Source organism: Phallusia mammillata, chromosome 1, assembly GCF_965637545.1.
Source record: "Phallusia mammillata chromosome 1, kaPhaMamm4.hap1.1, whole genome shotgun sequence".
Lineage (NCBI taxonomy): Eukaryota > Metazoa > Chordata > Ascidiacea > Phlebobranchia > Ascidiidae > Phallusia > Phallusia mammillata.
The window spans coordinates 18137676-18164266 of NC_137252.1; the positions used below are offsets into that span (position 1 = coordinate 18137676).

General features: G+C 37.2%; 2 protein-coding genes and 1 long non-coding RNA gene across 4 annotated transcripts; 2 read left to right on the forward strand and 1 right to left on the reverse strand.

The window, feature by feature from the left end:
* Positions 1–3352, reverse strand: LOC145224483 (uncharacterized). Its single transcript, XR_013859668.1, has 3 exons — positions 638–3352; positions 382–429; positions 1–306 (listed from the first exon to the last, which is right to left on the reverse strand). It is a non-coding gene; the product is annotated as an uncharacterized LOC145224483 (long non-coding RNA).
* Positions 3353–5597: 2245 nt separating this feature from the next.
* Positions 5598–12360, forward strand: LOC145224474 (putative dimethyladenosine transferase). 2 transcript variants are annotated; one of them, XM_080090979.1, is made up of 9 exons: positions 5598–5722; positions 6247–6398; positions 8881–9120; positions 9448–9549; positions 9639–9731; positions 9789–9853; positions 10235–10322; positions 11256–11362; positions 11424–12360. In XM_080090979.1, the coding sequence occupies exons 1-9, from the start codon at positions 5665–5667 to the stop codon at positions 11464–11466; spliced, it is 948 nt and encodes a 315-aa protein (XP_079947105.1). In that variant the 5' UTR covers positions 5598–5664; the 3' UTR covers positions 11467–12360. The 2 variants fall into 2 exon arrangements, with proteins under 2 accessions (XP_079947105.1, XP_079947113.1); XM_080090987.1 differs by having other exon boundaries at positions 10235–10298.
* A 4104-nt stretch (positions 12361–16464) lies between these two features.
* On the forward strand, positions 16465–20446 carry LOC145204369 (NXPE family member 3-like). Its single transcript, XM_080076918.1, has 3 exons — positions 16465–16577; positions 17783–18040; positions 18799–20446. The coding sequence occupies exons 1-3, from the start codon at positions 16465–16467 to the stop codon at positions 19802–19804; spliced, it is 1377 nt and encodes a 458-aa protein (XP_079933044.1). The 3' UTR covers positions 19805–20446.
* Positions 20447–26591: the final 6145 nt, after the last annotated feature.

Here is a 26591-nt window from a genome sequence, read left to right on the forward strand (position 1 = left end):
TGAGGAACAAGTGAAAGTTTATTTTCATTTCAAGTCCACATGTGACAAAATTTCCAACAGTGATGTGAAGGCTATTGTGAAAGGACGCCTAGTCTGAAATGTTTATTTGAGTTTTATTTAAGTGGCATTGTACATGCTTCACTGAAAAAAATGTTTCATATAATGTCAAAATAAAACTTGAAAACAGTGGAGAAATTGTAAATTCAGAATGTGAGTGTGCAGCAGGAAGAGGACCTGTTGCTACATGCAAACATCTAGCAGCCACAGCTCTTATGGTTTCCAAATTTCACATCACAGAAGAGCTATCTGTTAAGAAAAGTTATACAGATCAGTTTTAAACGTTTCACCACCCTGCAACACAATTGAAAAGTAATCACTCACTTTATTTATTACATGACCTGTATAGTGGTGACTTGTAAACCTTGTTTTCTACAAATTGAAAAATTGAATGAAACACAACTGAACAAAGTAAGTGCAAGGAATGTTAACCAATGAAAGTTTCGCATAACAGCACCAAAATTTAGGGATATTATTTTGGCAACTGAAAGAAGAAATATGCAAAACTATGTAACTCTAAGTTTGTACTGTCCACAGGAGCAATATGTCATGCCAAAATGTATGAAAAAAGGGCACTTACTTTGTTCAGCAAAACAAAAAATATCCACATGAGTGCGGCAGGTCTGTTTATTGACAACCAACAGCCATACTTTGCTGCAACACCAGATGCAAAGCAAGAGAAAACTGGTTTGGTTAAGATTAAATGTCCATCTAGGGAAAGATTGCAATTATAACCGAAGGTGCTAACTTCCCATATCTGAATTTGTGAGTGACAGCCTTCAATTAAAAAAAATCATAAATACTACTTTCAGATTCAGGGACAAATGGGCATTGCTAATAAGCAGTACTGCTACTTTGTGGTGTATGAATTCGAAGATTTTTAAGTTTTCAGATTCAAGGACATTTGGGCATTGCTAATAAGCAGTACTGCTACTTTATGGTGTATACATTTAAAGATGTATTTGTGCAGAAAAATTGCGAATCGGTCATTGGTTTAAGTAATTATATACTAAATGTTTAGTTGATAACACAAGAATACATTATCATGTACTTTTTGGAAAACACACACACATTGTGCTGGACAGAACTGCCATACCCTAACTGACATACACAAAAAAATGTAACACTTATCTCTAACAATACATTGCCTAACATTTGTCCCCATAAAACAAACAAAAATAAGTTTATTTGACAGATGCAGCATAATGAGGCATGGATTGCTTTAATATATTGTATATTTTAGCTATATATTATTTTATATTAAGAGTCCTATGACTCTCTTAACATTGATCCTTTCTGATGCAGTATGCCTATCCTTTAGTTACTACTGAAATATTTTCATGGCTTTTTCCTTTTAGCATTGTTAGGGATAGACCAAGTATTGCTCATCCAGCAGTTTTTATTGTAAACAATCGACGTTTCGACGTCCTATACAAGACGCCTTCATCAGGATAATGACATAACTTGCAAGACGAATGTCTTTTAAAGCGACAAAATGCAAAACACACACATGTAAAACAGCGATATACTTCAGATTCAAAGGTTCCTTTTACAAACAAATGTATGGCACGGCCATGGGCTCTCCTGTCTCAGTGGCCGTTGCCAACATGGTCATGGAGTCTGTGGAGGAACGCGCCTTGCAAACTTTTGCCAAACCACCACGATTTTGGCGACGATATGTAGATGATACATTCTGTGTCATTCAGAAACACCAGGTTACAGAATTTCTGCAACATTTAAACAATGTGCAACGAGGAATTGCGTTCACTATGGAATTGGAAAGCAAGAACCGGCTTCCTTTTCTAGATGTGGAAATTTTAAAAGCGGCGGATGGTAGGCTTTCCACGCGGGTGTACCACAAGCCGACCAGCACCATGCGCTATTTACACTTCACATCCCATCATCCTTTGTACCAGAAAAGGGCTGTTGTCAAAGCACTCAAAGACCAGGCCAGACGCTTGACGACAGACCCAGCATTGCTTCAGGCGGAGTTGCACAGGGTAAACGAGGCCCTGCGGTTAAATGGCTACCCGAACTGGATTCTCCGTGATCACAAAAAGGTTGCACGGAAAGAAATCCAGTACAAAGAACGTGCCTTCGTCACCTTACCTTACATACCAAGGTTAACAGATATAATCCGTCGCATGTTAACCGATTTCGGAGTATCGGTTGGGGTCAAACCAGCAAACACCCTACGTCAGATGCTGTCGCACCCAAAAGACCCTCTAGATCAGGGGTGTGCAACCCGCGGGCCACAATCCGGCCCGCCAAGCCATTTAGTGTGGCCCTCAACAACACTCTGATTCTCTGATTAGTTTTCGGTAAATCTCCTAAGTTGCTATACGTAACAAGAAAAATGCTAAACCAGCGCATGAAACTTAATACACCCAGACCTATGGTCTTCTATTCGCACTAGGTGCTTGTTGCGTATCTATACCGAATGTGACGTAATATACCTCTTTGTCTAGTAAACAATTACTTTGTTGTGAAAGGCAGTGTTGCGACGAAACCTACTTGCACCTAACATTTTAAAGTTGATTTTGAAAGCAAAATAAAACAAAACGCAGGGGTGTGGAAATAATATCGACATGATATTATAATGCAAGCCGCACAAACAGTAGTGTAAAAAAGTGTAAATACGGTACATGAAAAAAACTGTGTGGCCCTCGCTTGATGTCCGAAATTGGTTATATGGCCCACCGCCGAAAAAGGTTGCACACCCCTGCTCTAGATGCTACTGCAACTAGGGGTGTGGTGTATGCTATACCGTGCGGGGAGTGTGACGAAATATACATCGGTGAGACTGGTAGAAGTCTAAATACGCGCCGGAAGGAGCACGAAAGGGATGTGTGCAAGAATGATGCGAAGAAATCAGCGTTGGCAAACCATGCAACGACTCACCACCACAGCATTAATTTTTCCGCTGCTCAGGTGTTGGTGAAGGAAACTGATTACCACAAGCGAAGTTTCCTAGAGTCTTGGAACATCCATTCACGCGCCAACACAATGAACGTTAAAACAGATGTTCTAATGCCGATAAATTATCGGTCGCTTTTACACCACTGAGCTTGTTTTATCTCTACGGTGGTGCGAGTTTGCAGCGCGCGATCTTGTTATCGCTGTTTTACATGTGTGTGTTTTGCATTTTGTCGCTTTAAAAGACATTCGTCTTGCAAGTTATGTCATTATCCTGATGAAGGCGTCTTGTATAGGACGTCGAAACGTCGATTGTTTACAATAAAAACTGCTGGATGAGCAATACTTGGTCTAACATTATGCCTGGCAGCAATAGCTTATTTCAATGTTAGGGATGTTAACAAATATATCTAAGGATGTAAACAAATATTGCACTCTGATTCCTCTATCTGCCATAATGCTGTCTACGGGTTAAGAAACCTCTGAGACATTTTAGTATAGTACAGAATCTTCTATTACTAGCATATCACTTGTACATCCTCCATGAAAATTACTTAGAAAAGTCACTAGCCCTTTTGGTAAAATTCCAACCAGAATCCTTATGGTATTTTTACATGTTGAAAATGTGGAATTTTGAGCTTTAACATTGGTTGGTTTTTTTAATTTTTGTGGCATCTAAAATAAGTCTGGTAGCAGGAAACTGCTGTTTAAATTTGGCGATCATTGATTGATCAACAACTTCTCGTGCTGGCCATGTATTTCTTTCATCTGATAGAAGAAATAAATTATCGGTTTCCACAACTTTTCAGTTTAAGGGTCACAACGCTTGATAGTCACCTTCATTTTCTCATGCAGTTGACTGTTAAGTGGAAATTTATGGCCACCTTTACTTTCCAGGTAAATTGGCACACAATAGTATTGTGACATTGTATGAGCAATATGATTAATTTCTTAAATTTTTCTTTCAAACGTTCGATTTTATCAGACAACAGTAGCCCCGCAATACAAATCCGCCGCTAACTATAACTGTTGCGTGGCGACATCGTGTGGCCATTTAATATTTTAATTAACTGCCCCATTGTTTGCCTAATTTTCAAAATCTAATTATTTAGGAGTCACCTTTACTGAATACACTAAAATAAAAGCTAAAGGGCGTGTAAAAAATGACGATTTATAATGTGTCGCGCACTTCCTTCTGGAGTTTGATATTTCCGTGTAAATAATAAGTAGAATTAAAATTAAACATAACAGGAATTATACCGGTTTAAAAACTCCAAACCGGCTCGGACAGGGCAGGTTTTTCGAACTGATGTAGCCTATATATATACATGTATTGGTATAAAGATACGTAATTATTTTTTTAAACCTGACACAAGTTTTCCGATTTGCTTTGGACCGTGAGCGCACAAAAATTTGTTGCGAAAAAAATAATCTTTGGGAACCACTGATTTAAACAGGAATTTTTAAAGCACATATATGTGAGTATTAAAGCACTTATATGTGCCGGTTGCTGAAATTTACTGGAAGAAACTGTGAACAATGTACAAACAACACAACCCCACCTGCCCGGTAAATAAAATCTACATTAAAGTTCAAATAATGTTGGGAAAGTCCCCTTTAAGTCCATGTCGTTTGGTAGATACTTTAACACCAAAAACTAGCGGCACTGGAGTCCGGTTCACTTTAGGTCAAAAAGGTAACGTCAGGTCAAATGTTTGAAAATGCATGTTTTTAACGTTATTTATGATTTTAAACCTTCACCTGACCCGAATAGCCCTCACCGCCGGCATTTTTACAAGTCTCCAAAAAAAAGAAAAAATTTAAACGGGATTTGAACCCAAAAATTATGCGCATGAGGCATTGTTTTCTCCTCTACACTACAACAACAGTTGCATTCTAGTGGTTTAAACAACAGTTATAAACTATCATATACTATTTGTCATTTGACCTAAAGTGAACCGGACTCCAGTGCCGCTAGTTTTTGGTGTTAAAGTATCTACCGTCGTTTATTTCTTGGCAGATACTTTAACACCAAAAACTAGCGGCACTGGAGTCCGGTTTACTTTAGATCAAATGACAAATAGTTTATGATACTTTATAAGTGCTGTTTAAACCACCAGAATGCAACTGTTGCTGTAGTGTAGTGGAAGAAACAATGCCTCATGCGCATAATTTTTGGGTTCGAATCCCGTTTAATTTTTATCATTTTTTTAACTATTTTTTTGCAGACTTGTGGAAATGCCGGCGGTTAGGGCTATTACGGTCAGGTGAAGGTTTAAAATCATAAATAACGTTAAAAACAAGCATTTCCAAACATTTGACCTGACGTTACCTTCTTGACCTAAAGTAAACCGGACTCCAGTGCCGCTATTTTTGGTGTTTTGTGCTTTGTAGCTTGTAGGGCAAAACTTGTTAGTCCGTTTAACTTGGTCCTAGGCTTGTTTTTAGGGCGATGTTTAATTGACATTCTTAACATAACGTAACACGATATTCTTCATCAAAAACATATGTACTTGTAAATAGCTTTTCAAATGTGTTACGGTCACAGATCGCTATAAACGAGTTATCTGTGTTCACAACATTCATTTTTTCTAACATCCATCACGGTAGTAGGTTTTTATTCAGATATATATTTATATTTTTAGAACTGCTACTTAAGTGTCATTAGGCTATAATAAAGTAAGTTGCAATATGCCAAAAGTAAAGTCAGAAAAACGAACTTGCAGCCACAATGACCATGTTAAACAAGGTAAGTTGTCGTAATATTTTCAACTTATCACACAATTTTTCGTTCTGCAATTACCATGATTTGATATAGAGAAGTACTATTTTTAATTAATCATAGATGGCTTTGTGGTCCCACCTAACAACTTAAATTTCCTGAGACGATGTGCAAGTCTTTTCAGCCTTATTACTTTAATCCCATTGAACTACAATCACACTACAATGGAATTATCCTATTAAAGAGTATATAGTTGTTTGCCTAGTAGCAAAACTTATGTGATAAGAACAAAACTGTGGATTTAAAATTTGTAATATGATTCGGTTGATGAGGCCAAATTTATTCAGCAAACTGATGAATATTCAATTTTGGTCTGAACCTATTATAACCCATTGGTGCATTACAGATGTTTAGCAGTCAAGTAATATCTTGTTTATCAGCCAAACAACATGTTTGCCTGTCATTAATGTCTTTTAACTTTTCTTGTCACACCTACACAGCAAGTTACATTAATTCCTATGTAAAACTGTTGGATATTTATATCTTTTCAGGTATTTGCTTTAACACAAATGTGGGTCAGCATATTCTAAAAAATCCGCTTATCATTAATGGAATGGTGGAGAAATCTGCTTTAAGAACAACAGATACAGTTCTCGAGGTTGGACCAGGAACCGGAAACATGACTGTCAAAATGCTAGAGAAGGTTAATTTTTATAGGTTTAAATCTTCCAAGGATTGAAGTTATGGGGTCGCAAAACATTATGTGTTATTATGTCAGTCACAAAAAATGGTATCTGTGCATACATTTATTGTTTAAACATCATTTCCATGTATAGGCTATACCAGGGTGCACAACATGTGGTCATGAACCTGTTTATTACAATATATGTACTGGCGGCCGTGACGTAAATAAAAACTCCAAAATATTTGATTTTTCAACTGCTCTAAACACATTTTGTGGAAGAATATTACCAGCCTAGTAGCCATATGCGCCAGACTTTTTTAAGCCTATTGTGTGCAAACAATGCGAAAAAGCAGATACCACAAGCATCACAATATAGATTATGACATCATAAAAGATAAGACTGGTAATCTATGTATCAAGTTAGAAACTAATTTAGGCTTTTTAGGTGCCATTAGATAGTATATATAATATGTAAGTATTTCTTCACATCATTGATTTTAAAACACAATCAAGCAGGTGGCCGTTGGTGAAATAAAGATCTGTGATGGGCCGTCATAGCGAAAAGGTTGTGCACCCCTGGGCTTTACCCATCAAGGGGTTACATAAAAATTTCTCTTTTAAAATGGGATCGCAGAGCAAGAAAGTTTAAGTAGCCCTGCCTCACATGATGTAGTTTTGTGATTAAGTCTGTTGTTTGTATCCAAAACACTTCATTGTTGAGGAGCAGTTGAAGTTTAGGATCAGTTAAAAAATACTTAAAACCCACTTCAGACAAACCAGGCTAATCATACTGGATAACTGGATAATGCAATGTTCCAGATGATGATGTATAAGAGATGATGTATAAAGGTGTTCATTGTCAACACAACTGCCTATTCACACTTTCTTTTTACATATAAAGCAACATTCTGGCTTACTGGGTACAGGATTTTTGTATTGTAGGCCTCGGTTGAGTTTTTTACCCTACAGTTGGTGTGACTTACAATCATGGGCAGCTTACATTTTACCTGTTTACACATGATAGATCACAGCATGTGGTTTGTAATTAAGGCCAGCTTACATTATTTTTTAACAACTCAACATGTAGCTTACGGTGAAGTAAATGCTGTATACTATTCGAAATATATTCGGTTATCTGGATTATGTTATCATTCAAATAACTTGAATGATAACATAACAACATGATTGAATCAAAGCGGCTGTGAATTGGGATTTTCTTTGGTTGTGCAATTAAGCAAATATTTAAAAAGGCCAAAAACAGAGACAGTGTATGGTTATACTAATTAGTGATGTGCCAAAGTTTCGGTTGGCTGAATGTGAACTTAATTAGGCTGAAACCATACTTGTTCAATGTGTGTAAATGATGCCTAAATTTGCAATTTTACCTATATCAAATATTATAAATTGTTTAATTGTTGTACATAACATATGGGAGACACTTGGTCTGCATAATGTTGGATGTTTTGTTCAGCTAACATATTGTGAATTGTTTTTTTGGGTGTCATAAATTGGTTTACCTGAATCAAGGACACAAAGGTTTAGATTAAAAAATTGAAAGGGAAATTTTATGTTCAGTTAGAATAGTTGGTTTCTGTCTAAAACTTTTAGGGTGGGTTAATGTATCTCTTCATAATAAAATAATTATTATGGGTCCCCTTACCTGAAGGGGACACATTTTGATTTTACTCTAATTTGTTTTCGTTTTATTTCTTTTTTTTCTTCCTAAAGTTTGTCTGACTCGTTTTTCCATCAAATGTTTGATGGATTTGGATCAAATTTACACAGATGGTAGATATAGGTATGTAGATGTGCATCCCACTTTGTTTTTGTTGATAGCCCCAGTATTTACCCTGCTAGCCCCCTAAAATGGGTTATTTTCTTGCCAAAGTTTGTCCGACTCATTTTTCCACCAAATGTTTAATGGATTTGGATGAAATTTACACAGAAGGTAGATATAGTTATGTAGATGTGCATCCCACTTTGTTTTTGTTGATAACCAAAGTATTTACCCCGCTAGCCCCCTAAAATGGGTATTTTTCTTTCCAAAGTTTGTCCGACTTGTTTTGCCATTAAATGTTTGATTAATTTGGATGAAACTTACACAGATGGTAGATATAGGGATGTATGCATCCCACTTTGTTTGTCCTGATAACCCCAGTATTTACCCCGCTAGCAGTGTCAGAATTGGCTAAAATTTGGATAGCTTGTAGAGTATGCCATTTATAGGTGTCGATTGTTGTGTTTAACCCTGTAGCCCTAACATTTACTAAAGTTATGAAAGACGATGGCTAATATGGGACCCAATACAAAATAAGCATAGGAAATATATTTATGTTTTAAAATAGGTTATAGTGTAAATGCAACGACAAAATGTTCTAAGCCACCCTTTCTTGTTTTACTTGTTTTATAACATGGATTGTTTTTGCAGTTTTTGTTGCAACTTAACTGGACATATTATGGTTTTTACTTTATAATTTTGATCTGGATATTTTCCGTTTAGGTAAAGAAAGTTGTAGCATGTGAGCTTGACCCCCGAATGGCAGCTGAGCTCCAAAAAAGAGTCCAGGGAACACATTTGCAGAGGAAACTTCACCTTATTGTGGGAGATGTCCTGAAACTTGAGGCATTACCATTTTTTGATGTGTGTGTGGCAAACTTGCCCTACCAAATCTCATCTCCTATTGTATTCAAACTTCTGCTACACAGACCATTTTTTAGATGTGCTGTATTAATGTTTCAGGTATGGCCTTTAATTAGTATTTGGTTTGGAAGTTATTTTTTGTACATACTTTTTATTGATGTTTTTGCAGTTAAATTTGTGCGCAGTGTTAAATACTTAGCTGGGTGATGGTGCAAACATGTATGTGAAGTGCATGTTCATATCACATGTTTTTAGGCTTTTACGGAATGAAATATGTTTATCTATAAAGTATTTAACATATTTAGGCTACAATAAAGTGTGTAAGTGGAAATTTGAAAACTGGCAAATGCTAACAACAGACATCAAATTTAGCTAGCTCAGCAAATTACAGCATAACAAACCATCAGATATATTTTGTTTCTACAGAGGGAGTTTGCCCACCGCCTTGTTGCAAAACCTGGAGATAAATTATACTGCCGTTTATCAATTAACACACAATTGTTGGCTAGAGTTGATCTTTTGATGAAAGTATGCAACTGTGTACAAATTGAACATTTTACAATGTGATTGTTGATTTTGATTCTCACAAAGACTAAATGCTCTATCTAAATTTATAGGTTGGTAGAAACAACTTCAGGCCACCACCAAAAGTGGAATCAAATGTTGTTCGGATAGAACCACGAAACCCACCACCCCCTATTAATTTTACAGTAAGTTCAGTTGTATTTTTCATGGTTTGATTACCCATAAAAACTTTTGAACTACAGGAGTGGGATGGACTAGTCAGAATAGCCTTTATCCGCAAGAACAAAACTTTGTCAGCTGTATTCGGGTAAGACCATTACTTTACATTTACCTTTAAGTGTTTGTTTTTCAGAATGTTTTTCAGAATGTCTGTCATGTAGCAATAATTTTCTATCTCTTGGTATAATTGGGGTTTAATAAAAAATGCAATTGCCCATGACAAAACTTGATCTATATTTTGATATTATTTACAACAAAAACACTGTCCCTGAACACATGTAAATCAATTTCTATAAATAAATTTTGTGTGTATCTAAGTGTGTTGCAAACAAAAAGTTGGTTACTACTGTTCAGCAAGAGTTAGAAAAAAATGTGTAAATCAATCAACATCTTTCAGTTTTACAGATTTTCTCATTTTGAAGCAGAGTTGACAATTTGATTTGTATTTAACTTTTGTCTTAATTTTTAGAACTAATTCTGTTCTGGATATGTTGGAAAAAAATTACCGGATTCATTGTTCTGTTCACAACCAGGTAATAACTACAGGGTTCCCTCAGGTATGAAAATCCTGGAAAAGTTATGGAATTTAAATTTGTATTTTTAAGGCCTGAAAAAGTTTTGAAAAGGCCAACTTTTGCAAAAGTCCTTAAGTATGGAATTTGTCACCTGTTTTACCCTGAAAATGCCAGTTAGAACTTCAAATCGCCTAACGTTTGTATATTCGTTGCAAGTATGGTAAATTGGCTACGTCTACCAAAGCCCCTTAACTAGTTTTACTATGGGAATTGCTCGATTTTTTTTTTCGAATAAGGTTATGGAAATTTGGGGGGGGGGGGGGGTTCTTGAAAAGTTTTGGAGAAGTCATGGAATTTATAAACGAAAATTGTGCGGGAACCCTGTAACTAATAATCTGTTTTTCCTGTAGGAAAATTTTGCATATTTCTGCCATGTCAACATTACTGGGCATTTCCAACAAACCTCACCTTCAAAGCTTTAAAAATACTGAAATGTTCCTGGTAAATCAAAAACTTTGGAGACTCTTGTGCTAAACCATCCAGTCTTTCCTTGCCTATATTGATCCTTAAAAACATTATGAGCACTTCTGTCAAGGGGTAAAACTGTTTTCAACCAATCCAATAAGCACTGAACAGGCAGTGGTCTGTGTTTAAAAAAGTGTCAAAAATGTAACTTGCTGTAAACAAGACATGCCGTGGCGACGCAGCAATAACGTCATTATGACGATAAAAAAGAGATGTCCCAGACAAACAAAACGCTGGTGAGATAAATGCTACAAAATGTATGCTTGTTTCGGACGGTTAAGCAGTTTTTCTGGCACCACAGTATATAACACTAATAACAACAATAAAAAATATATTTTTTCTTGTGTGCAAAATGTACCAAATCCGAGTCTAAATTATATGTATGTTATTGTGCATACCAATTGCAACAGCCTTAAACCAGCTCATTTGGACCTCGTTTTTTTGTTTCAGGATGTTCCGACAGACTTCTCAATAAAATCCCTCGTAATGAGACTCCTGGAAACTGACGAATTTCACAGTAAACGTGCTAGGACTATGGATATCGATGATTTCCTTGCGTAAGTTTTTCCAACATTGTGTACAATGCAATATACTAATCACATGTTTCTAATTTTACAGGCTCCTAAATCTCTTTAATTCGAATGGAATCCATTTTGCCTAGCGCGGAACATATTTATCGTTAAAATAAATTTTGTCGTTTAACTTTTGTGTCTTGAAAGTAAACCACATAAAACAACTTAGGCTCACATGGGAACCCTATTGTTTGAACGTGTGTAGTACAATGTATTACCAAAATAAAACCTGTATGGCAGATTTTGTGTAAACTTAACGTGGCACATGTAAAATCGTTCCTTTTGTATGTAGCGATGGCGTCTATATTTACTCCGAACGCCGCAAGAAATACCAATGTCATTGACTCGGTTGTTTATGGATCCTCGTCCTGTCTGCTTTAACTTGTTGAACGCTGAGGCACGAAGCCGAACTTTAGATGTATTCTTGAATAAGTACGACAGCATGTATCGCTTCCACACAATACAGTAAAACTCTGATCCAGTGAGAACACTGAACCAGAGAGAACACATTCTCTTTTTCTCTCTCTCTTCCCAAAACTGTTTAATTTCAAGGCGGAAAACAGCACTATTTATACTCCCACAATGCAACAGTAAACTTCTTCACTTTCATATAAATTACGTTTGGTAATGTTACTTTTAACTGGGACATATTTGCCTTTTTCATATGACGAATATTCTTGAAAACGTGCACGTTGACGGCAGTGGGAACGAACAGGTATATCTGGCGAAATACAAGTCAAATTGTCTAAAAAAATATAACTTCACTGATGCGACCAAAACATGTACTGCAAGACCGTGTGAAATTTTTGTTTTATGGACTATTTACGTTTGATTTTGTTGCAAACGCTGCTGTAATGCAGCGTGCAAAAGTACAAGATGTGATTCGTGAAAAATGTTCGCTTACGGCCATTTACGTTTATTCTTTATATTGGCTGCAAACGCTGCTTTCATGCAGCGTGCAAAATACAGAAATATTGCATTTATCTAGTTGGTCTGCTACAAGTGCTTTCTTACCGAAATAAATGAATTAGCTTCAAATAATTTTGATGACAAAAACAAACGATAATCCAAAATATTATTTTACATCGTTACATGCAACAGACGCATTGTTTTTGTTGCACTTTGGCTTCATGGCGTGGGACAAAAACATTTAATTCACTTAATATTCTATTTAATCTGTGTAAAATTGTCATCCTTCCAGTGGCTGTGCTAAAGTTGCAAACAGTGTCTCACAGACAAAATAAGAAACAATGTGAATGTATTCCGAATAAACGAAGCTAGTCAGCAAGTCTTGTGGTTTGGTAATTAAATGTAAACATTATCTAAATAACATCACGAAGCTAGTCAGCAGGGACAAACGACATTCATGAGGCGAAAGTACAACATGGATACAAAGTTACGACTGGTTGTTGACGAACTTAAAAACACTTGCTTCATCCCTGTCCACCATTTCTACTACGTCTTTGCCTGATTTCAGGTATTTACCTACCCTTTTCATTTTGAGCATGAATGTACCGTTATTAAGCGGCGAAACTGTGAAAACTGCGTGGCGAAGCGATTTGGAAGCTTTTAAGTCTTTGGTGTCGATTAGAACCAGTTTGTCATGGCTGACGAATCTTCGCAAAGAGCTCTCTGTGTGTGAAACCAATGCCAGAACATAGAAGTTGCTTGAATCAAAAGACTTTAGACCAAACATTAAGTCATTGCTTTCCGCCACAGTGACGACAAACCAATGAGGACAAAAGAACTGCTTGTCGCTGATGGCTTCACCTTCCGCCTTTAGCTTGTCTACGGTAAGAGCCTCCTTGGTCTCAACGTTCACCAGCCTAGCACGGAACATTTCACCGCTGTTAACCACGCTGTCCTTGCCCAAAGTTCTAAAAATCATGTGCTGAAATTCGCCAACAGTCAATTCTTCATCGTTTTCCTCTTCATCGTGTGGTGTAACTTCACTTTGATTGTTATCTTCATCTTCCTGTTGGTTTTTTTCATCATCTGTATTTTGACAAACCAAAATTACTGGTTTGTCGGTGTTTTGTGTTGCATCTTCCTCATCTTCTACCACCTCTTCAAAGCTTTCTGATGCAACAAGAGTTTCATTTTGTTGCTCATCTGGATCGGCAAGACACGTTTCGTCACATTTGTGGTTTTCTAGGATAACAAGCTTTTTGTTATCGCACTTACAAGTTTCAACATGCACATTGCTTGGTCCCAGCATTGTAACACTACCATCTGTCAAGAAGTTAAACGTAACTTCTTCAAAGGCGAAACCGCCGGAGCATCGGCATTGGCAGAAATCCATTACCGATTTTTGTTCCGAATGCAGTTCAAGCCCCAAAAGTTTCTGACCACCATTCTACATCTTGTCAGCTTTATGTAGCCAAAAAGAGCCTATTTGCTCAACGGAAACACGTCGTAAAGCATGTTTAGCGTGTCAATCGCGTAAAAGGATGTCACCTTAAGTACAACCACACGCCGTTTTTTATATTTTTTATTGACTAACTTGTTGTGGTCGCATATGCCGATATGACGTATGAACATATTCATATTTTTATAGCTGCGCCCTAGCTGTCAAAGTAGTGATGTATTAGGTATGTGCATGGCTGTAAACACGTACGTCAGTAACACGTCCGCGAGACGCGCAGCTCTTTGCATTGCGTTTACGATTGTGATGGAGAGCCAAATTTAGAATAAAACAAATTGAAATCAACGTCTCTTCAAACAAAGTAGGCTACCTTTTTAAACAAAGTGGACTACATGTAAATTGCAGCTGCCTTATGAATTTTCACGACCGAAAGTCCCCTGAATTTTTCTTGTGAATCTAAATTGAAGTAAATATTTTGCAAAAATTATGTGCATTTTAATAAAATGAAGCATTACAGGAACGGCACGCCCAAGTACCGTAGCACCAGGGGTGGTAGCCTGAGCCTATACGCTTATCTCCGACGCGGTGACATTCCTCTAGTCCAGTGGTTTGCCTCGACCTTCTGTATAGTCAGGGTTGCTATCGACTTGAAACCAAAAATAAGGACAACATCCGAAAAAATAATTTTTCATGCGAAACGAAACAAACGTTTTTGAACAAATCTTTGCATTTATACGAGCCATGACATAATATTTGCAACATTTTGAGAAGAAACAATCTGTTCAAGCAACTAGTTGTCCGTAGAAAATACTAAGTGCATCTCACAACAGGCCAGGTCTAGGTTCGCTTCTACCTGTAGCAGGGATTTGACTATATGAATTGTTGAAAATAAGACAAAATAAGGACTACAGTCAAAAATAAGGACATTTCTTAGAAATAAGGACAATGAACTTTTCCAAGACATAGCCCTTCAAAATAAGGACAAATCTTAGAAATAAGGACGGTATGGCAACCCTGTGTATAGTGCTGACATCGTTCTTATTTTAGTGAATTTTTGATGAATTGTAAAACTATAAAAGCAGTGGTACGCCACTGCATGTCAAGAATGGAAAGTGAAAGCAACAGGCGTGTCCATGGTTATTCTACAAGGATTAATAACTTTATTTTGCACCCCAAAGCTGCTTAAACATTTTTCTTCTAAGCTAAAGATAGTGGTATTTAACGTTTTGAAATGCATTTCACAGTAAACGAGTAAAATCTATTTAATAGAGGATTTGCATGAATGGAAATATTCCTAAAGAACTAAATTTTGGGTGCCTTTGAATACTACAGGTGCGCTAGGTACGCTTGGTACCTCGCTGGGAAACCGTTTTTCGTGCAACGCAACTTAAAAGTAGTGCAGGTAACTCTTATTGGTGCGATTACACTCATGATAGGTAGGCTACGACGTAACTCGAAAATACTGCAGCTGTCCTGTTTTTATGCGACAAATCGTAAATACTGCAGTTAACGTTAAAACACGCAAATAATGCCGGAAAAGTGTTACGATAGTCCCAACACACACCCAAAACCCTTAACCCTAAACTCTAACTCTAACCTTAACACAAACCTAACCCTAACCTTAACCCAAACCAAACCTTAAAACCGGTAACTACAAGTTTACTACAAGTAACTACAAGTTTCTTCGCTTCAAAGAAGGTTACCTGCACTATTTACGGGCTTTGTTGCATTAAAATGAGTAACCTGCAGTTAACCAAGCGAAGTACCAGGCGCACCAAGCGAAGTACCTGGTGGACGAAGCGCACCAAGCGGACCTGCTGTATACGAAGGCACCGCTAAATTTGCACCGAAACAATCGACCTTCAGTTTGGATGTTTTGTTGTCACACAATGGTTTTACAAATGTTTGTTTCTTACGTCATATAGTTGTTTTCTGTATAGTATGTAATTGTAATACATGTTAACTGGGATGGTAAATTTGCTGCAAAGCTAGAGATTGTCAGTGAAATTGTAGCTTGTCGTAGTTGAATAGCCCGTAAATATGTCATATTGAATCTTAGTTATGCAAAGTCAGCGTACTTTTTCTTCGCTCAAAACGCTATGCTGCCTAAATGCCGCGAAATGTTCAAAAATTTTGTAATATGAAAGAATTTTCTTTGTAACCGTAGATGGACGCAGCATTAGTTGTGAAAAAGCCGACTTGGTAATGAAGTCTTTAACAGAGAGACAGCACTAAAAATTCGGTCATAAAAAGTTTCTGTGGTGCACCCTCCTCTACGCCTGAGTAAGCGCCGACTTTGCCGAATAGTGAATCCAGCATCTAAGTACTGCTGTTGTAGATGCGACTGTTATTTGAAAAAGCATGATGCACTCAAAGCTAAAACCTGATTTTTACTTTTCAAATAGATTTACACCTATTACGTTGTAAATGACCAAATATGATCTCACAAAAAGTGCTTGTTTTTGTTTGTGTGCTATTTGTTTCTATGGGTTGGTTAACTCATTGTTGGCTAGTACACCACACCACACACAGTTTCACATATGCAACTCAGAGGGGCTACATAAAACTTTTAAGACTTGAAAAGATTGAAAATCAGTTTGGAACTAGAGAATGGCGAGCATACCTGCCTGAAGTTGGCGATCTTCTTTCCAAAATCGAGCAGGGTATTGTCAAGTGGCCTGTGGACATCAAACTTACAACAGACCCTAAGTCATCTTTTATAATGTTGCGCAATAGCAACAATCTTAAAGTTGGTGATAAGTTGGCTGGTAGCATCCAAGCAATGGATTTCCGTGGTAAAGCAAAAACACACGGCGGAGATCACTTTCGTGCCAGGTAAAGTTTTTCGATTTTGTGTTTTTATGGCAAGAACTCGCTTAGTCTCATCACGACATTTCTAAATCGTATTGCGCTACTTTTAGGTTTGGTGTGACGTAGGCTACGTTCAATTTTTGGTGCATTTTTGGACATCTACGTTGAATTTTTGGTGCATTTTTGGACATCAGGAGCGAAAGCAGAATTTACAAACTTACAAGAGTGGCTGTATACTTGTTTCTTATGTTTTGATTTTTTTAATTCAAGTAACTCTTGGATGTCCGCGAATTTTATGTGGGCACAGCAGCTTAGCAAAACAAAACTTAAAACGAAATGGTACAAAAATACCGTCGAGTAAACAAACCAAGACATCAGTCGCAGTTGTAAAACACGCTAAGACAATTTGTTTTTAAACATTTACTTTGTTTATTTATACAACACAAGCGAATATATACAAATCTCCTTTTTAGATTTATTTAGCAATTAAAAGTGTAAAACAAACAAATTACTGATAACGCAATAAACGGTGGTTACGCAGTGTAGTTGCACATACTGTCAGATAATAGGTTGCAAAAGTTAGTTGTGGTTAAATGAACCTGGAGGTGTAACACACCGCAATCACACGTGTGACCCGGAACCTAGTAATTACAATTTTTAAGTACCACAGCTATTTCCCGCTGTACATTAGTTATCGCTGTCACGGCGAAATAAAATCAATGTATTGCATTTACTTATAAATCAGTTTTTGTCTTGAAAACAGTGACAGATAAATCGCTTGGAACGATAGTAAGTTCCAAATACTCGGTTCTCCCTTTAACCAAGACGTTATTCGCTATCCTGCCAAAATCGGCTATTGGACTGTTTTTCTAACATGTGTGGAGAAATACGTTTCAGTCTGAGAAAACAATCCTTCGATGAAAAACGAATTCAAAAACGAAATCAAACAATATAAAATATAATATATTATGTGTTGTTGTTTTTTTCAATCCGCCAAATTGCGTGTAAAATAGTACCAGTGTAAAGGTAAGCCGACCTTCTTGGCAAATTACATTATGAGCGTTTCAGAAACCTTAAAAGTTCGCTTAAATGCAACAGCGTAAACATTTATATCGGGCCAACTGTTTTGTTTCTATTTAAAAGCCACCAAGCGGAAGTTTTGTAAATAAGGGACATCACAAATATACTTTCGAACGACAATCGTGCTAATTTTTGCCACATTTACATAGACTTGTCAAACTCAATGAATTCGGACGAATTACTGAAGACGGTATAGCAGTGATGGTGAAAGACAACATGAACGGTACTTACGCTTGGAACACGATTATTTCATGGCCAGGACGGAGCAAGCTAATAATTGAACTTGTTCACTCGAGCGAAGCGGTCGTGGATATGGTTTTGCAGACGGCGTCGCAAGAGAACAAACAAAGACTTTTTCTTGCACAGCTTTCAAATGGGGCAGCCGTCAACTGTGACATCGTATTAAGGTTTGGCGTGCTTAGTTTTTTTTATACTTTGTTTTGGCATTTTCGATAAGAAACGTTCGGTACAACGCAATTTGTCTGTCGACAAAATAAATAAGGGGCTCCTTCCATAAAACTAAAGTAAACCATTTTCTAAAAAAAACATAAAATATTGTGTACCCTCCACATGTAATAAGTTGCCAACTTTTGGAAAGTAATATGATTCACCACTCGATGTGTTTTACGCTGATAAACCCTTACGCAGAATATATTCAAATCTACTGTTGCGCTGTCTTTAAATATTTATAGAAAGCAAATTTTTCTTGTGAGTATCATCATTTTTTCCAATATCGGTTCTCTCACTTTTTTCGTGCTTACGAGCATTAAAACATAGCCTAGTAAGATGACGTGTACAGGTGGTGATGTCAAACACACAGTAGGGTGACAACGCTGTTCACAATCGCAAAAACATGTAGTATTTTTAAGCGTTGGCATAGTCTGTGGTAGGGTGGCATTGAGACCATACTCTCACACATTTTTGGTTTTGTAACTCGATGTTTCAAATCAACTGATATAGAGGCACAGCAGTTTTGCCCCTTCGCTTTTTCCTCCAAAAAAAATCTGTGCCTCTCTAAAAATTACTTGCGGATAAATATTTTATTATGTCATTGAAGGTAAACGTACATCAGTCAAACGGAATTTGCATTTCCCTGCATATTGCATCCAAATATTTATACTTTTAAAGCCTAATGTTGAATACTAATACTTGTTTTTATTGTTAGGGATAAGTCGTTAGCATGCGATTACTCTAGACCTGAAAACGGAATAACATGGACTTGTAAAAAAATGTCAGTTAACAGTTCATGTTCAGAGATTGTGATGAGAAATAAAAACCCACAAAAACCAGATGGCCGCTTTGAAAATAAGGAATTCTTTCAAGAAAACATTACGTGGCAAGTCGAATTGAAGAATTCAGGACAAACATTTGTCGTCAAAGGTGACATCAGAGATACGAAAAGCACTGAAAAATGCGATTTATCGACGGGAATGCGTAGTCTTATCTACCCAAACTATTATCGTCCCAGTGGATTTTATTATCAAGGAAGATGGATTTCTCTGCTTTGCGATAACAAACAGAGAGATCTGAAACGAGTTCAAAACTGCCTACAGAACACATCTGTTTATTTTATTGGCGATTCCACCATGAGACAATGGTACTTTAGTCGGTTAAGGTTGGCTTTGAAAGTCGACGGATCTGCTTCAGATGTTAAAGGAAAGTACTGGTCTTTGCCCCAAAACTCGTTTAACAAAGAATATCATATCGAGTTGCATTACAGAGCACATGGAGATCCACTATATAACCCAGGTCCTCCTTCTAGTCGACCTTATGTTGTAGATTCACTGAAATCAATCACAGGCAACTCTAAAACAGTTGTTGTGCTGAACATCGGTGCACACTTTCTACTTTACGACCCTTCTGTCATACTTCAACGAGCAGCAGGGATAAAAAATGCGCTTATTGATTTGCACAAACGTCTACCAAATGTTAAAATATTCCTTCGTGGGTCGATTCGTTACAAAAAGACTTCTCAGCTTTGCCCAAGTGAATGGTTGTACATGAGAACAGATCGAATACTTCGGTGGTATTTTTCTGATTTACCGTATGTTGGATATATTGACACTTGGGAAATGACAACACCGTTGCCCCAGAATAACGTCCATGCAGGTTCCGAAACTATTGATCAATTTATTTCTTTGTTTCTATCGTATACCTGCCCCGATATTTAACTGTTTGCTGTGTTGAAAGTTTCGGCAGTTCTTCATCTTATTTGGTGTGATATGGTGGTGAAAAGGCCACAGCAAAGTATTGTTGAATGCAACTCTGTAACTTGATGATAATGTCCAGAGTAAATTGAAATGTTGGCGTCTGTGAGATATGTATTCACACATGAAGTATTTGTTTGGTTAGCTCGTCGACAAAATTGGTTTGAATTAATACATATATGTTAGTTTCGTTTAGAGATAGTTTTGTTTATGGCTGTGGACTTGTGACGCTTTCTTTCCAAATACATCGCGTATATTTTACGTACGCAATCAATACTAAACAACTTAATTGCAGCGAAACAATATTTTTCACAAAAGTCACAACGCAGTCTATATGTTGTGTTTCGATATTTGTTTGCGACCTCCTTTTGTAGATTTTAATAACGTACGTACCTTATTGTTTTAGAATTTGTTCGTCTATATCTAGTCGCACTCTATTAAACTGGGCATGTGTAATAGTCGCCTCTTCACATATTTTAAACCTTGCTTTTAATAACTGTAAAATATTTGGGTCTTACATATACATTTGCCGTGCGTAAGTAACGTGTAGCGTTTCTCACTTTCTCCGGTCTTGCTACTGGCCAAAACCAATTTTCCTTTAAAAAATCAGTGTTTATTTTCAAAAATAAAACTTGTAGGGTAAACTATATATTTTTGTGGTAATCCTTAGCATGAGAACAAATTGCGTTTGTCACGATTTCCGCACCAATTGTAATAGAGAAGTACCAGATACAAAGGTTCGCAAGGGATTAATTTGAAACAAAATGTTCTAAGGGCAAGACAGTCTGTTGCTCGTGTATTAAATATCATACCAGCGATTTAAAAGTTGCAGAGATGGAAAACATTGATTATTTATAGAGGCGTTTAGCATTTAATAGATTTTTAAACATCAAAAAGTAAACTGACTTTTTTCGTTGGGGTTTCCAACGTACATGTTGTTGAGTTGATCAACAAGCATGAAGTTACAAAAAGTTATGCTGGCTGTTGTTTATGCCCCATTTGTTTCATTGTGTTGGTAGCTCGTTTTTGGTTGGTATATAAAACTGCACACAGCTACACATATACAAACCATAGGGAATATGAAAAGTTTTAAAAACTTTATGATTGAAAATCAGTTTGAAACAAGAGAATGGAGAGCATATCTGCCTGAAGTTAACGATCTTTTGAACAAAATTGGGCAGGGTATTATCAAGTGGCCTGTGGACATCAATTTTACAACAGACCCAAAACCATTTGTCATAATATTGCCTAGTTTTAAAAATCTTAAGGTTTCCACGAAAAAGCAAAAACGCACGGCGGAGATCATTTTCGTGTCAGGTATTTATTTTTATTTTATGCCATTTTGAAACTATAGGCTTACGGCACAAGTTTACTCGGGTCTTGCCACACGGTAGTTATTGGCGGACTGTATCGCTTGCAGGCTTGGTGTAACATATGTTTATTTTGGACACCTTCAACAAAAGCAACATGTAAGTAGTAGTGTAGTAAAAATAGTGGTAATTTTGTTTTATTATTCACATAACTTTTCTTAGACCCTTGAGTGTCCGTAGATCCTAGTTAGGAAACCTCGCAGTAGTGTAGCGCAGTAAACGTTTAACAGAATACGAAGAGAAATTAAGCAAGCACTGTTATACAAACCCTACTTTATTAAATTCAGGCGTTTATATATATATATGTGTGTTCCAACGTTATAACATTGGAACTGAGAATGTGTCGAGTAATTGAACACGTGAACGTGGGGAAGAACAACACTTTCCAAACTAAAAGCTATAATTGTGCAATGCAGGTACAATAAAAGGAAATTTCGTTTGCTTAATCATTGCCTTATTCCCAAAACTAATGGTGTAGGCACACGCAGTTCCTGGAAATTCGCTGCGAGTCTTCTACGTGGGCACTTCCTTAGCAAAACATTGGTGGGCGACGACGTTATTTCTGAACGCCCACGTGAAGCATTTCACAACGAAATATGATTAAATCATGAGCCATGTGCAAGGGTCACCAAACTACCGCCCTCGGCAGCATTTTATCCAGCGAAGGTATTTTTGGTTTAACAAAACGCATGGAATATTTTGCAAGGCAATACGTTAAAGATTGTGCAAACCTGCATAATGGATTTTGGTAATAATTTATTTAGTCAAACCTCTAACGGGATTGCAACGCATAGGGCCAAAAGCAGTTGCTCGCGAGTATCATCATTTTATTCAAAAACCTGTTCTCGCGATTTTTTCCAGCTTTTGAGCTTTAAAACATAGCCTGAAAAGGCGACTTGAACAAGTGGTGACGCTGGAGCACACGGCAGAGTATATAAGTACGGAGACAACACTGTTTACAAGCGAAAAAAAATCGTCAAATGCCATATGTTGGATATATCGACTTTTGGGAAATGACAACAACAATGCCCCAGTATAACGTTCATGCATGTAATAAAATTGTTGATCAGTTTATGTCTTTGTTTCTATCGTATACCTGCCCCGATACTAACTGTTTGCAATGTTTAAAAGTTTAAGCAGTTCTTCATCTTATTTGGTGTGATATAGTGGTGAAAAGGCCACAGCGAAGAATTGGTGGATGCAACTCTGTAACTAGATGATATTGTCAATATCAAATTTAAATGTTGACGTCTGTGAGATGTGTATTCACACATGAAGTATTTGTTTTGTTGGCTTGTCGACAAAAAGGTTTTGAAATAATATAGGCCTAAGGCTATATGTTGTTGTTGTTTTTCAACATGCTTGATGTAAGGTCGCTGTTTGTTGCCTAGCAACCGCGAAGTTTAAACATTACGAACAAGAGATAGTTTCGTTTATTGAACTTGTGACACTTTGTGTGCAAATACACACCGCGGTGTATCGTACGTTTTTGCCCTAATCTTTAATGTGCACTGGCTCTGCTTTCCGCCTTGCTGGAGTCATACGCCATCAGCACTATTAAAACACACAGCAACAATTTATCAGTTTTAGGATGTAGCCTATGCAAAACTGAGCAGCACACGCACAAGAATAAATAATTACTTTAAGATTTACTGTGTTTGTCCAAAACTTATCTAATAAATGCTAGTCACTAGCATTTACTAGCACTAGCACATCTAGCAGCTAGTGTGATCATAGGAAGCAAAACACAGCAAACTATTTGTGAGATTGTTGACATGGTACCAGTGCATTATACTAAACCCAAATAAAGTGCACCGAGTAAGCCGTCGGCATCTGTGGAAGATTTGACGCTATACGTTTTTAAAATTGATAGTGAATTGGTTCGGGGTGAAGCAGCAGCAACGCATCCCGCGAAAATCAAAAAAAAAATTTAATATCAAGTGAATGTTCACAGAAACTCGCTACATGTGGCAGGATATTACAAATCCTCCTATACAGTTTGATGACAATTATTGCCCTAAAAAACGGTGTTGCCCAGCAGCAGCAGCAAAAATTACTGATGTAAGTTCATCACGTCATCGGTAAAATAAATCACCATTGGAAACAAGCGCGCGATATTATCACCAAGCAAGCGTAGCAAGCCAACCTTGCCACAGCCTACGAAGTCGGCGTGACGCGCAACACGCACCCTACAACAAAACAAAACGCACAACCGGCTCCTGCAAAAATCAGCCAAAAAATGGGTATTGCAAAGTATTGTGCCGGAGTCGGTATTTTCAAGGTGTGCTGCGACCTGGTTTAGTAATTTAAGAACCAGATGAATAGGGCATGTCATTGCTAGTCTGCCCTTACGATTGGGAGCCGTCACTACCCAGTCTAATTTTGTGTTTCGCTTAATATTTGTTTGCGGCCTTTTGCAGACTCTAACAACGTACCCTATTGATTCAGAGTTTGTTGCTTATTAACAGTATGTAAGCTCGCATAGCCACGCTTTGTTCTCTGTGGGTAGACTATGTGTAATAGGCCTATTTGCATCTTTACTTATTTTTTGCTTCCAACAACTGTGAAATAATATCAATTAGGTCTTTGCATATATATACTTGTCCTGCGTAAAGTAATGTGTAGCCTGTGTCACTTTTCGCTCTTGCAAGTTTCTACTGACTAAAAGCAATTTGCCTTCAAAAAATCAGTGTTTAGATTCAAAAATAAAATGTGTAGGTTTAAACTATAGATTTTTAAGGAAATCTTTAGCACAAGAACAAATGGCGTTTGTCATGGTTTCCGCACAAATTGTAGTGGAGAAAGTACTAGATGCAAACGTTCGCAAGGGAGTAATTTAAAACAATATGTTTTACGGGAAAAACGGGTTTTTCGTGTATTAAATATGCTACCAGCTATTTGAAAGTTGCAGCGATTGGAAACAGTTATAATTTATAGAGGGGAATAGCGTTTAAAAGATTTTCAAACATCAAAAAGTAAACTCAGTTAACCGACTTGTTTCATTAGGGTTTCCAACTTGCATGTTGTTAATCAACAAGCATGAACTTGCAAAAAATTATGCTGGTTATTGTTTGTGCCCTATTTGTTTCATTGTGTTGGTTAACTCGTTTTTGGTTGGTATATGAAACTGCACACAGCTACACATATACAAACCATAGGGGTTATGAAAAGCTTTCAGGACTGGAAAAGATTGAAAACCAGTTTGGAACAAGAGAATGGAGAGCATACCTGCCTGAAGTTGACAATCTTCTGAACAAAATTGAGCAGGGTATCGTCAAGTGGCCAGTGGACATCAATTTTACAACAGACCCAAAATCATCTGTCATCATATTGCCTAGTTTAAAAAATCTCAAAGTTGGTGATAAGTTGGCTGGTAGCATCCAAGCAAGAGATTTCCACGGAAAAGCAAAAACGCACGGCGGAGATCATTTTCGTGCGAGGTATTTCTTTTTATTTTATGCCATTACGGTACATTTTTTACAGTATTTTTAAGCAGAAAAGTAGGCCTACCCCAAAGTTTACTCAGGCCTTGCCACACGGTATACTAGTGATCGACGGACTGTGTCGCTTGCAGGTTTGGTGTAACATATGTTTTATTTTTGGACACATTCAACAAAAGCAACATATGAGTAGCAGTGTACATAAAAGGTTATTGTTAATTTTATTTCAATATTCACAGAGTTTTTTCTTAGACCCCTTGGGTGTCCGTAACTCCTTGCTGGGAAACCACACAGTAGTGTAGCGCAGTAAACGTTTAACAGAAAAAGAAGAGGAATTAAGCAAGCACTGTTATGTGTAAAAACACGAGCCAATGTTTAACAGAGAGCATGAAAAAGTTTGCAATTCTGAAATAACTTATACACCAGCAACCATTTATTACCCCCTAATAGGGGGCCCCTATACATATTGCGTGTTGAAATCTATCTTGCTTGTCAAGACCATTTTTACAAATTTCACAACGTTAGAAAAAACTTTTTGTATATCAGCCAATAGGAAAAAATACAATGTAGGAGACATTTGGTGTCCAAAAAGTGTGGGAGTTATTTGATTTTGTTCCCTATGCATTTTAAGCATGTATTGGGTGCCATTCAAACAGGTGCTATCAAGAGAAGCCTTTAAGTAACATTCGTACTGTATTTTGACACATACTTGTAGACTTGTCAAGATGAAAGATTTAGGACAGATGACTAAAGATGGAATAGCAGTGATGATGAAAGACAACATGAACGGTACTTATGCTTGGAACACGATTATTCCATGGCCAGGACGTAGCAAGCTAATAATTGAACTTGTTCACTCGAGCGAAGCGGTCGTGGATATGGTTTTGCAGACGGCGTCGCAAGAGAACAAACAAAGACTTTTCCTTGCACAGCTTTCAAATGGGGCAGCCGTCAACTGTGACATCGTATTAAGGTTTGGCGTGCTTAGTTTGTTTTTATACTTTGTCTTGGTATTTTCGACAGGAAACATTCGGTACAACTCAATTTGTCTGTCGACAAAATGATTAAGGGGCTCCTTCCATAAAACTAAAGCCAACCTTTTTCTAACAAAAATAACATAACATATTGTGTACCTTCACACATGTAATAAGTTGCCAACTTTTGGAAAGTAATATGATTTAACACTCGATGTGTGTCACGCTGATAGACCCTTTAAAAAACGCAGAATGTATTCAAATCTACTGTTGCGCTGTCTATAAATATTTATAGAACGCGAGTTTTTCTCGTGAGTATCATATTTTCTTCCAAAACCGGTTCTCGCACTTTTTTCGTGCTTATGAGCATTAAAACATAGCCTAGAAAGGTGACGTGTACATGTGGTGACGCTCAAACACACAGCAGGGTGACAACGCTGTTCACAAGCGCAAAAACATATAGTATTTTTAAGCGTTGGTATAGTCTGCGGTGGGGTGGCATTAAGACCATACTCTCCAAAAAAAGTAGTACACATTTTTGGTCTTATAACTCGATGTTTTAACTCAACTGATATAGAGGCACTGCAGTTTTGCCCCTTCGCTTTTCCCACCAAAAATCTGTGCATCTCTAAGAATTAGTTCTGGCTATATGCTACTGCACATAAAGTTAATTCTTCTTTCTGAAAGTCTTATGGGCAGAATATCTTTGTTGGTCGGGGGCTAAGTAAAACGCATAGCTTCTAAAAGTTACTTCGCAGGGCGCGCAAAAATTGTTGTTCTGCACTGTAAACCAATATGGGTAAAAACAACCCAAAAACGTTGGGTATCTTGGGGGGGACACCCAAAATAGTTTTTGGGTAGTTTGAACCCTAACTTAGTTGGGTTAAATACAGTTTTACCCTATAGATTTACCCAACAATTTTTGGGTATAATTTAAATTTACCTAATTGTTTGTGGTTATTATTTT